Source organism: Dendrobates tinctorius, unplaced genomic scaffold (genome assembly GCF_039654945.1).
Source record: "Dendrobates tinctorius isolate UK_male_01 unplaced genomic scaffold, ASM3965494v1 ptg000040l, whole genome shotgun sequence".
Classification (NCBI taxonomy): Eukaryota; Metazoa; Chordata; class Amphibia; order Anura; family Dendrobatidae; genus Dendrobates; species Dendrobates tinctorius.
Genome location: NW_027361708.1, coordinates 33,027,529 through 33,040,943, shown reverse-complemented (window position 1 = coordinate 33,040,943; position 13,415 = coordinate 33,027,529). Strand labels below are relative to the sequence as shown.

The 13,415-nt window shown below is 40.6% G+C and overlaps 1 protein-coding gene across 2 annotated transcripts in view; it reads right to left on the bottom strand.

The window, feature by feature from the left end:
• Positions 1 to 13,415, bottom strand: part of UNC5B (unc-5 netrin receptor B) — a 248,751-nt gene that overhangs the window by 55,070 nt on the left and 180,266 nt on the right. For both annotated transcript variants that reach the window (XM_073574899.1, XM_073574900.1), the window contains exons 2-5: positions 4,735 to 4,956; positions 3,677 to 3,820; positions 3,029 to 3,132; positions 81 to 261 (exon numbers count right to left, since the gene is read on the bottom strand). In XM_073574899.1, the coding sequence (XP_073431000.1) occupies positions 81 to 261; positions 3,029 to 3,132; positions 3,677 to 3,820; positions 4,735 to 4,956 (651 nt within the window). The remainder of the gene's footprint in view (positions 1 to 80; positions 262 to 3,028; positions 3,133 to 3,676; positions 3,821 to 4,734; positions 4,957 to 13,415) is intronic.

Sequence of the window (13,415 nt, the reverse complement as noted above, 5' to 3'; positions counted from 1 at the left end):
ATTAATTCCTACAAGTAGATGTAATCCTTACTATACACAACCACAGTGACATTACTGCTGGGATTTTTCCCAGTACATACCATAAACTATGACAGTTGCCGTGGTACTCCGCCGCTTAGCAACAATATTCTTAGCAACGCAGGTGTAGTTCGCAGTATCTGAAAGCCGGGCTTGCTTAATTATGAGGTTGTGGTCAATTGTTATGAGGAAATTAGTGTCTTGCGTAGGGTCAATAATGTCTTCATTTCTTAACCACTCCACCTAGTGAGCGAGAAGGGAGTGGTGAGAAGATAAGAGATGGCGACATCCAAAGGACATAGCATTAAATAATGACCAACTTTCTGACCTCAGGATCAACAACAATTAGTCTTCTTTGAACCAGAATAGCAAGAAGATTATAGCAAATGCCTGAATACGTTATATTTCACAAAGCCATCCTCATTAATCCTCTCTGTAAGCACCTCTGATCAGAGAGGCTAAACATGATGATGTTGTGAGCAATAACACTAAAAACATAAAGCTGCCTCAGAGATGGATATTCATGGTGATAATGGCTACCTGCAAGCAGAAAAAGATGAAACAGATAGGTAGGACGTGAAGCCAGAATCACTAACCCCCAACAAGGACAATCCGAGACTCTCTTGGCCAGACATATCGGCCACTGCTAAGGAAATACTGCATTACATGGCAGCCAATCACAAGAAATAACAGGAACCTATGGTACTGTACACAGTCCGATCTGTGGACAGTACAGTATACAGGAGGAGAAGCGAAGCAGAAGGATATGTTTGGAGAAGACTCACTCTAACTTTTCATTCATTGTAATCTCTGATGCACGTATGAGTCCAGTCAATGGTCCTACTAGTGATTGACAGCTGTCGTCTCTGCATGCACAGTCATACAAGGAAGACTGTCAATCACTTGTACGACTGCCCACATGACTCATATCCATACAAAAAAACAGGAATTTCAATTAAGTAAATCAAGGTTTACTGAACTTTTCCCCACAATATTGTCTATCAATGTGATCAGCTCTGCTCAATAACATCCTGTCTGTATGTCAGATGTAAAGTAATTCCCCTGAACCCTGTCTCATACTCATCTGCCGCCGCCTTCATCATTTTCCAGCTTCAGTCTCCAGCAAAAATTGACCTGCTGGCAGCTCCAATGTTTCAGAGAAAGGAGCATAGGTCACTTTTCAATACAAATCTACGAGAGCCTAATTCTGGCCTCGTTCTGGCTCTCATAGACTTGCATTGAGAGCTTGTGGTGTATCTTCTTACTTCCAGTCAGAAGCTGCGCTCACAAGACTGCACTGAGGAACCGGAGCTGTGCTGCAATATGGTGAAGATGCTGGAGGGCGAGTACATGACCATGGCAGAGGTCTTACATTTAAACCACCACTCCAGCGCTGAAAAAAAAACCCTATTGGAGTGGTGCTTTGAGAGCATGTTTACAGGTTGGAATTTCCCACAGATTCTGTCATCTGAGAATCATATTCAGATTCCTGCCATGATTTCCTCTGCAAATGCACATCGTATTTTTCTATAAAAAAAAAAAAATTCCATCGTGTGAAACTATGTTAAATGCATGGATGGACTGGATCCACTTCAGTGGCTTCCATTTTGGAAGGGAGACCTGAGGAGAGGATACCTCCTCTGATGTCTATCCATGTCTAATAGACACCCATGGTTCACTCAATTTATTAGGCCCACAATTTAATTTCTCCATCAGTTTGTCTTTGGTATACTTACTCAGTGTATATCCTAACTTTTTCTAAAAATACACTTTAGACATTTAATCTAACAGTAGAAGGACATCCATTACTGTCTTCATAACTTAACAGAAGAGGTCTGGTGCCACAGCCAAAGTTTGTCAAATATTAGGAAAAGAACAGGTGTGGAGGTTAAGTGTGTTATTAGCTGTCACATTAACAAATCCAAGACTCCACATAAACAAATCTGCTAAAAAGTAAAACCTGGCTCCCTTAATGTGGATGCATCCATCACACTGCTAATGCATCCGCGAGGAAGGGACTAATTTATCTCACTCTTTCTCTTCCCTGAAATCTACCTGCCAAAGCTTTGTAGAAGTTAGCCCCTGCTGGATACTAAAGCTGTCACGACTGTTTCTGGTGTGGCTGTTTTCGGTTCGACAGCTGAACATATTTTTCCTTTAGGATATAATCAGTCTTAACTATGAGCAAATTATTAGCCAGAAGATTTAGAAACACTAGCAGTCTTAGATTTTCCTATCTAACCTACCGGGCATAAGATACCAATGACTTTTCCATAGGAAATGTCATTATCATCACACGAGTGAGGGTTCGACACACTGTACACCCACCAATCAGCTATTATAGGTCCAGCAGCGGCTGAATGTGCAGTGTATGAGCTTTTAATGAGCTTAAAACAGCTGACCAGTGGGGTGCCAGGTGTTGGACGTTCACCAATCTGACCTTTATGATCTATCGTAAGGATAGATCATCAGTAGCTTGTGCCTGGACACCCCTTCAAAGCTGATGCCTTTCTGTACCTAGGATATATAAGTGCATGATTTTCTAGGCAATCCAAAAATCAAGGAATGGTCTCCAACTATAGAGGTCAGGAACACTGGCTGGGATTGTGTAATTATGCCTAGATGTCATTACAAATTATCAAAATCATACAAAACTGCAGCATGTAACCCAAACTTAATAATTATAATCTTTATTTTTATATAGCGCTAACATATTCCGCAGCACTTTACAGTTTGCACACATTATCATCACTGTCCCCGATGGGGCTCACAATCTAACAATCTAAATTCCCTAATTAGTATGTCTTTAGAATGTGGGAGGAAACCGGAGTACCCAGAGGAAACCCATGCAAACACGGGGAGAACATACAAACTCCTTGCAGATGTTGTCCTTGGTGGGATTCGAACCCAGGACCCCAGCGCTGCAAGGCTACAGTGCTAACCACTGAGCCACCGTGCAGCCCTTAGACTTGCCTTTAAACTTAGACCGTGCCTTTAAACTTAGACTTGCCTCAGCAGGTGGAATACCCTCCGGGGGACGGCACTGAAGTAACACCTCTTGTTCCAACGGTACTTCTTTACCTAGAGGTTCTTGGTCAAAATTCTTCCTTAAGTCTGACAACACAAAATAAAATGTACATTACTTAATAAAAAAATAACAAAGATAAAGTGAAGTAAAATATAAATTTTCCTTTGAGAGAATATCACAATATACATTTCTGTATGTCATCAGTAGCACTTACAAGTCACATGCAGTGCAGATAGAACTTACTATTAAAATGCACTTTTACATGGCTCCACAAGATGGTGATATTATCAAGATACTGGCAGAACACCTGTATTCCTGGGTAAGTCATTGACATTAGTGATGAGGGAATGTGCTCAGATAAGGTGTTATCCGAGCACTCTCGTGTCCTATTAGAGTATTTTCGGCGTGCTCTAAAAATATGCTTGAGTCACCGCCAATGCATATCTCGCAGCTGTTCAACAGCCACAACACATACCGGGATTGCCTGTTTGTTAGGCCAATCCCTGCATGTGTTGCGGCTGTCGAACGGCTGCGAGACATACAGCACGGGCGACTCGAACATTGTATTAGAGCACGTCGAAAATACTCGATTAGGACATTTATAGAAATCAACATATGGATAAAACTTACAGGCTATTCTGACGTAGGCTCTACGGCTCTTGGTAGTGCCTGCTGAACTCCATGCAACACACTGGCACCAGTAATCTTCCAAACCAAAGAGTTCTTCTACCTGCTGTCTGGAGACCTCAATCTGGACTTCCCGTACAACAAGGCCTGGTGATAAGAAAAACATTAGAAATATCCATTCACCGAGAAGGAAAATGTTATCCTAAGAATACTACATAGCCAATATGACGCGTCCAAAATCTCAAATATTCAAACAAACAGTTAATAGCAGTATTATCAGAGAGGTCATGTACATAGATATTTTTCTAAAGTTATCTCAGGTGTAAAGAATCATCTGAAATAATTTAAAAATTGGCTTTGAACTCCCCGCAGATCTGGCGGTTTCTGACGTTCCAGATGTGATGTTGTATATCATGTATGTCAGTTATCTGAGTACTGCGCCAATCATTGCCTTGGGTCATGTGCTATGCAGGCCAATGATTGGTTCCAGCAGTCAAGTGAAAGATGGATTGTTTGGTATCAATGACAAACTGCTGCTTATGTTAGATTTATTTTAGATCATTGCCTACTCCTGGGGAGATTTTAAAAAATTCCAAAAACCCACTTTAAAGGTTGAGGGAAAAATTGGATAGTACCTCTTGGGTTTTCAGTCACCTGTGTTCGTATGTAAAAATCCTCTTGTGAAAGGAAAAGGATTGAAACTGTAGTAGCAATGCTAAAAGTCAATATCGACCCTTTAAAGAGCCATGCTCATTTGCAGACATATGACTTGGGATATTTGCCCTTCATCAGTGCAAAGCAGAAGAATTGATTTGGTTGTGTGAGCAATCTGTAAACAGGGGGACTAAGGGGCAAAGGTTCTACATGTGAAGAGTGCAAAGTTGTCATAAAGAGACTTATAGGTCATGCAATGCTCCCCTGGAGATTCCAAGAGGAGCATTGCGTGGCCTGTAAGTCTCCGTACGACGCCTTAGCATTCTCTACCACAAAAAAAACTTTACCTTTTAGACCTCCTGGGTGCATATGACACTTTGTATTCCAAAACAGTTGACTAATGGTACCTGTTAACTCATCAACTCTTTCTTTAGTGATATGGTCATTTTGGTTCACCCACTCTCCATTGCACTTAAAGTAGATCTGTATGGCTGGGTTAGCTTTGCAGATAAGTTCCACTGGCTTGTTCTTTACTATGTAGGCATCTTCTGGTTCCAAGAGAAAATGTGGCAAAGATTCTGCAGGTGCTGATGGGAAAGAGTCTGGCAGCACATCACTATACTCACTTCCTGAAAGCAAAAGAAAATATGATTTAGAAAGCAATGTATATACGGTGTGTGTATATATATATATAATCTTTATTTTCCAATTTAATGAAAATGTTAATTAACAACTGAAAAGTCATATACAGTTGGTACATACAACCTCATACACAACACACAATCATATCGGTTCCCATGCCCATCTCCCTCTCTGGAAATGTCATTAACACCTTATGCAGACATATGATAGAACTAAATATACAGAAAGCTGTGCTGGGAATGCTATTAGACAGTGTCTGCTATTGCTAACCACCATCCCCAGGCCTTATCAAACTTATAAGCACATTTCCTATTAATATAGAGGACCTTATATAGAGGAGTATATTTATTGACTAATTGCATCCAGTGGAACATACAGAGGACCTCCGTGGATGTACATGTCATTATACGGTAATTATTTTTCTAGCACAGAAAAAATAAGCCTACCGTGAATTAGCAATCTATCGTAAGACCCATCAATAAGCTTATCTAGAATACCCAGCAGGCACACTTTAGGGGACAGCACCCTAGGGAACTCAAATTGTTCATGAACGAATAGAAATAGCTCAAAACTAGAATGGAAGAATTTTTGGATAGGACCAAACTGAGTGCAGAAAGGAGCTCACAGCCACATGACAATGAAAACAGAAATCATCCAGAGCCATTTCAAACCTCTTCAACCTTTCCGGAGTGTAGCAAACTCTGTTTATAAATTTTGTCTGGATCAAACAGTCTCTAGCACTCACCACTAAGGAATAAAATGTATCTTCCATCTCTCCCAATTCCTCTCCTATCAAGTATGGTATATCTACCACCCATATCACATAAGTCTTATCGTAAGGTCGGACAACAGATGACTAGAGAAGAAAATATGCTTGTGTTTAGAGATTTAGGTAAATCCAAGGTCCCCCAAGAGCCCCTACAATTTTGAAAAGCCTATGGGCACTGGCACTTTCTCAAACTGCATGACAAAGTTGTATGTATAGGAACTTAGCCGTATCAGGAATCTTCAAAGGTAAGCAAATTGGGGAAATCTGAAAAAAATCTGAAAGGCGAATTTGACACCATACCATGCAGAGGACCACATCAGGCAACGAATATAAATGTGGAAGGTGAGGATTAGACCAAAGTGGCAGCCTACGCGAAACAAGTGATGTCCCCGAGCCCCTCAATATATTCTGTGCTTTTGCCCACACTCTAGCTACTGTCTTCAGAGGGATTTGAACTTATGAGACTGCATTATATCTATAGAGTCGGTTAACGCTTCATAAGACTCCATCAGCGTCCTGCTATGAAGCTGGCATTGCTCATGTCAATATCTATCCCCCAGTGGGCGTACACTAACTTCGCAACTAGGAAGTAAAAGAATAAGTTACGGGCTGCCAGGCCTTCATGATACAGTATTTCACGCTTGCAATCTAGAAAAACTTATCCTAGGGAGCCCCTCTTGCCAGTTAAAGGTATGCACCAAACTTTCCAGAAGTTGAAATGTTCCTCCAACGATCATAACCGGGAAAGAATGAAATAAATATAAGAATTTTGGAAAATATCTCATTTTAAAGAGATGTATGAGCGCAATAGGAGTTGAATAGAGATGTTTTTTGGATGCGAGTTGCCTACCTGTCTCTGCTATTAAAGGATCAACAATTAATGCAATAAATTGGTCTACCTTTTGAGAAAAAATAATCCCTAAATACTTAAAATTATCAGACACTGGTATACAAACATTTTGAGTCTGGCTCAGACTATATGAAGGCGACAGAGGGAAAAGAACACATTTCTGCCAATTTACCTTTAACCAATAAACCAGAAAAATAGCCAAAATTTATCCACCAACCTTAGGAGGGAAGTCAGGGAAGGACCAATGTCCACCAGATACACTATGCCTTGCATATAAGGAGACTTTTTCTGTTAAGGACCCTTCCATTAAATCCTGGATGTCCTGAGTCTGTCGAACAGCCAGGGCCAATGGCACAAAGGCCAATGAAAACAGCAGAGGGGTACGTTACATTCACAAGCCAAAAACTGAGTTAATAATGGCTACAGACTGTTATTTGAAGGCAGCCACAAAAATGAGTGAATGTATATTGTACATTAAAACTATTCTCAATAGATTTCAACACAGTTTGATTTTTCAAGAATACAAATTAAATACAAAATACAGTGTTATTACTTGGTAACTTACGTTACAACACAATGTAGTAACTTACGTTACAAAGCTGATGGTAACTTACGTTACAATAACATTACTTCATATGAGAAGTAAACTTACTGTAACGTAAGTTACTAACTGTGTTGTAATGTAAGTTACCATGGAATGACCCAGAGGAGAAAAGGGGCACCGCTGTCTAGTCGTCCTTTGCAAAGGAAAACGTTGCAATATATAGTTTGGTTTCTTACTCTAGGAGAATTGCATAGTATTTTGACCCAGGTACAAAAATTGGGACCAAGCTGGAGGTGCGACAGTAGAGAATGCAAATATTGCTATTCGACAGTGTTAAAGGCTTTACAAACATCCAGGGACATAAAATCGGGAGATCGATCATCACGAACAACAGCTATATTTAAAAATAACATGCCAAGAGGGCCGACTAGTCTTGGGACACTAACGCCCCATCGACTAGTCAAAGGCCTCATTTACATAAAATAAACGGACTTTAAAAATACTTTTTCCAAAGATCTGTTTATGTGTCTAATGTAATAAAAGGATTGTAAGGCAGGGTATTCACATATGCAGACAACTGCTGGTGGTTCTGGGGGTACGGGGATGCAGACAGTTTCCCTTTTCTGTCGCTTTACCTGTAATTAATCCAGTTTGGTCAGAACGTATTAATGATGACAGATCCAGACTCAATCTCAAAGCAAGAATTTTAGCTTGAATTTTAATATCAGTGTTAAGTAACAAAACAGGGCGATTAGAATCTGGAGACATGCGGCCCTTTCCTGGCTTTAGTAAGGGTGCCGTTACATTTAGCGATGCACCAGCGATCCCGTCAACGATACAACCCGGTCAGGATCGCTGGTGCATCGCTAAATGGTCGCTAGTGAGCTGCAAACAGGCAGATCTCAGCAGCGATGCAGCAGCGGTCGTTACTTACCTGTCAGACGCGGCGTTGAAGACGTCCCCCCTTAAAAGGGGCTTCACACATAGCGATATCACTAGCAATATCGCTAAAGCGTCACCGATTTTGTGACGCAGCAGCGATATTGCTAGCGATATCGCTAAATGTGATACTTACCTCCGACCGGCTCCCCCGCTGGCTATCGCTGATCGCACGAGAACGTCCTGGGTCGTTTCTCATCATCCGTTTCCTGCTGGCGCCGATGAGCGACGCATGGACGCGGGAGAACGTCTTCATCGCCGCGTCTGACAGGTAACGACCTCCGACCGCTGCTACGTCGCTGGTGAGATCTGCCTGTGTGGCAGCTCACTAACGACCATCTAGCGATGCACCAGTGATCCTGACTGGGTCGTATCGTTGTCGGGATCGCTGGTGCATCGCTAAATGTAACGGGACCCTAAGACCACTACCAGCGCATCTCTCAGTCAGGGATCTCACATCGCTTAAAAATGGTCTCATAGAGATCAAATTATCATACATTGTAAATTGCGGCCAGAGCCCTCACTCCTTTTGGTATTTGTTGATCTATGTGTTATTCTGTATTGTCTCTATTGTCTGTACAAATACCATCTCAAATGTACAGTGCTACGGAATATGCTGGCACTATAGAAATAAAAAAATGTTATCATGTATAACCAAATCACAATTAGTCTTGTACCAATCCCCTACCAAACCCAGAAGTTTTCACAGAAGGTAGTGCTTTAATCGAATTTTCTCTCTCCTCTTCACTAATTGGGGGGGAGGGAGATCGGATAGAAAAAAAATGTACAACCTGGGAGACATGGTCGCATTTAGAAGTATACATGCATATTATGGAAAGGGGCTGTGAGGGCATATATTATCGAGAAGAGCATTGTGAGGGGTTGTGAGGGTGGACATTATGGAGTGGGGCAGTATAGGGAGTTTATTATACAGAGGGACAGTGTAAGGGATATTATAGAGTGGGGCAGCATGGGGGGATATTTTGTGCAGGAAGCAGAATGACATTCAATTATGTATTCACGGGCGCAGCATAGGAGATATTCATATTTATGGGAAAGTATAATGATGTCAATAATGGTCTAGGAGAGCAACTAGGAGGATCTGGTCATGTGGGAATTCGCTTGATGTATGCTCGCTCGATAGTAAAGAATGGTGAGAAGACTTCTGCACCCAACGCATCTTTCAACCAGTTTACAATGAAGAATACGACATCAGCCCCTTCGGTTTCCTCTGGCAGGCCCAGTGTCCGAAGGTTACTTCTCCTGAGTCAGTTTTCAAAATAATCCATTCTTTTGGAAATCTCAAGTATCGAACTGACTTCACTTCACTTCCCTCCGGATGGACACAGTGAAGTTGGATGCATTCATGCGATGGAGATATCCAGTGAACTGGATGATCTATCTGATCGGTCTCCCAAGGAGGAATGATGTTGCTCCAAATTGCCCACACCATCATCTTAGGTGATTACAGGTTGGAGAATGTCAATCATGACCTGTGGGCATGAATAGAGACTGTGAAGATAACATCCTGTTGGACTAATTCAGGAGACTATGCATATGAGAGTGATAATAAAAGTCATTTTTGTGGAAATACTAAAAAACCTGTATAGTTTAGCACAGTCATACTTTCTTTTTTTTGCCACAATCATGGCTCTAAGTCTTAACGAGGGCGATTTGATAGGCCCCTGAATAACCTGACAGGTTCTCTTTAATTTTTACACAAATTAATGTTACTAAAATGTATTATAACAAGGCGCTCATATGTATAGTACATCTCCTTTTCCAATTCTTTGAAGGAGAAAATTGAGGCAAAAACAAAACTATAATAGGAATAAAAGAAATCCAAATAACATAAAATGTAAAATTAAAGTAATACTTGTTTATGATGTTCTACTAAAAAAAAAAAGAATCATAATAATAAAGGCAAAAATCAGAAAAGGATGAGTGCAGGGAGGCTTGCTGCCTCGTTTAAAATCCATTTACGGAAAATTGACTTTTCATTTCCAGTTTTAACACGGCACTAAGAGAAAGCGGCAGGACATTTGTCATAATCCATTAACTGCTCTTTTGGAAACGATGAATTAAACTCCAGGCTAATTTCTTCATCTATCTGTGTCTTTCCTTCACTTGATGTCACCATATCTTGTACCATTGACTGGCACAGAAATTTCATCCTGACTTGATTACAAGGACTATAATTTTCTCAGCAATCCCAATTGTATGGGGTCCCAAGGTAATTAGAAGACAAAGCGATATCCCACTGCCTTGGCTTAAGGGTAGTTGTTTGAGAAACGACATCCTGTGGCTGGGCATTTTAGGCTAGGTGAGTTCCAAAAAAGGAGGAAAAACTGGAAAATTAGTGGAAAATTCAGCCAGCAAATGTGCCAAGTTGCTCTTGGAAGTTGGCAAGAAATTGAAGCCAATTATTAACCACATCTCTGTAAATGTTTGTGGAAAATGAATCTCGCTTCTGTTTCTCCCCCTGGTGAAATTAGACTGGCAGAAAATATAACAGAGGCCATTATGTATACCATGAATGTTACATTATTTAGAAAGTGAATCTAATGTACTGAAACATAGGTGAAACGCTAATATTTGTATTGTGGAGCCACTAGATGCGCAAAAAGTTGCCACACTGGGACTGTATTTGCACAGTTTGAGGCCGGTTTCATACATTATAGCTGCACATTATGGTCTGGTGTAGATGGCAGAAAAGATGACCATCAATTAAAATTAAAAATTAGTTTAATTATCCATTTAGTACATGTCCACAGCTTATTACATAGCAGAATTGGATGGACCACTTATTTTTTGTGCTACTGCTTCCTGTACTTGTGCTTTAGCCGGGGGCTACGCACTGAATAAGAGCTAGTTATCCAATGGCCATTTAAGTAGATTTTCCTCTCATACAGAGATAATTTGTTTCCCTGATTTGAACACACAGGGACTGCTAAACAGATGGCAGTAATGCATTTGGAAATCTATTTAAGGCCCTTTAAGTAGGGGCTGCCGGCCTCGGAGACGCGGTTGGGTTTATTTAGACATTGGTTTTCAAGTCACAACACTAAACACACACAATCAAAACTATTATATTGTCATTTTTACTTCTCTTACCATTAATGGAAATTAATTCTACTCCAGTGACAGGTCTTGTTTTTATGTTTATAATACAGTTTGCTTAATATGCACATAAATTCAGTAGTTACTATTGTCGCCATACAGCGCTGGGGTCCGGAGTCTGAATCCACCCAAGGACAGCAGTTGCAACAAGTCTGTATATTCTTACCACGTTTGCATGTCATCCCTATATACATTCTATCCTCCCATGCTCCAAAAACATACTGATAGGTTAATTGTTTTCATCTGAAGTTGACACTAGCGAGTAGATTTGCATTTAAGGTACGAGCAATAGATTGTCAACCCTTTTCTTTACAACTCTGTGGCTTATGTCGGGGCTAAACATTAGTGATGAGTGAGTGTGCTCGCTACTCGAGTTTTCCGAGCATGCTCGGGTGCTCTCAGAGTATCTTGGGAGTGCTCGTAAATTATGTCTGAGTCCCCGCAGCTGCACGATTTGCGGCTGCTAGACAGCCTGAATACATGCAGGGATTGCCTGTTTGTTAGGGAACAATTAATAATAAAAATTTAAAACCTTCTATTTAACAAATAATTACTTTCACACCCTAGGTTATTACTTTGATTTGTCCATAATGTAATGGAGATTGATTTATATAAATACAGTACCTAACTAGCCAAGTTACATAACTACAAAATAATCAAGTCTAAAAAAAAAAACCTTCCAGTTTATGAACGTTTTCTACTGAACTGACAATGCTTTTAATCTCTTAACATCAAAGAGTTCATCATTTTTTTCTTCAAACACTTGCCACTGGACAGGACTTTATTCGCTGTAAAACAAGGTTGACAGCTCAATAGTTCCGATATTCAATATAAATTTTAGAGCAACCAGAATCATTCAATACCATTACAAGGCATGGCCTCCAAAGATTGACATCAGTCATCATTACGTATTAAGAAACCCATTACATTTACCTGGACCAATAGAAACCTATTTATACGCTCAATTAATGACTAAATCTAACAAATTTGACATTGCACATCTTGCCTGAAAAACCCAAACCCAAATCTGCTGAGAGTTCAACTTATTTTGCTACTGTAACCCAGCCAATGATGCCATCAACTGTGCCCTTGTCATCTCCACTTAGCTGGACACAAGAATTTGCCATAATAAAGTTTTTCCGAAGGTTAGCTCAGCATTGCTTTGAATAATGGAACTTAGAAATCTACTTGTCAAATCCTCAATTATTTAGCAATTTAACACCCATTATTTGTTATACTTTAAAAAAAAAAAAGTAGAATTCTAGCAACCAAAACATGCCTGTATATTACTGAGGTGCCTGAATAGAGTGAATAGAGAAGGAAGATATATAATGGAGCTATTCACATAAAGCTGACCCATTGACAAATAAGCATTGCGTTCCTTAGTGGAACACTTGTGGGGTCAGCATGCATGGTGTACTTAGTGTTTTATCTGTACTTCCTTTCTCTTTGTCTTTAATTAATCCCATCTGTTAGTAGGAGGAAGCTGCAAATTTATGAAAACATCTCTATAATAAACTAAAATTCTGCTTATCTGCACTTGAAAAGATCTCAAGCTATAAATCTGCTTACAGGCTGTAGAAGATACAAAACCATGCTTAACTAGCCTCTGAATTCAGTCCAAACTGGCAATATCTGTGTCCTTCACTGCTTAGCTTACAGTCATTATTGTTTTTCTAAGCTTACTGTGGTATGCCGGATATTCCACTTCCAGATTTTGTGGTTGGATCCAAAAAGGTTAAGACAAAAAATGAAAAATTTGACTTTGGCCATTACTTCTCCCGCACATCCAAATTCTCACGTCACTTGTCAGCAGTATTTGTATTTTTGCATCTACAATCACCTTTAGGGCTCGTTCTCTCATCTGACTTTCTAGTACCAGTGGCATCTGTGGTTCTCAGTAGAGTTGAGCGAAACAGGTCGGCCAGATTCATAAGCCGCCGACTTATGCAACAGTCGCGAAACCCGACCACAGCGTGAAGTTGGCCTTGCGGTCGTCGACCCGAGCGCCAAAGTCGGTTTTCCCAGAATGCCTGCACGTGTCTTTTTTCAGCCAATGAGCAAGGATGTACACTGTGGGCAACGAGATGACATGTGCAGCATCCGGGGGGGGAGGGGGAGAGGGAGAGAGATTTCGCCACCTCTGGGGTTAAAATTCATGCCAGTGAAAATCTTCAGGGCATGCGCACTTTAAAAAAGCGGTCCGGCATGTAGGTGTGTTTAC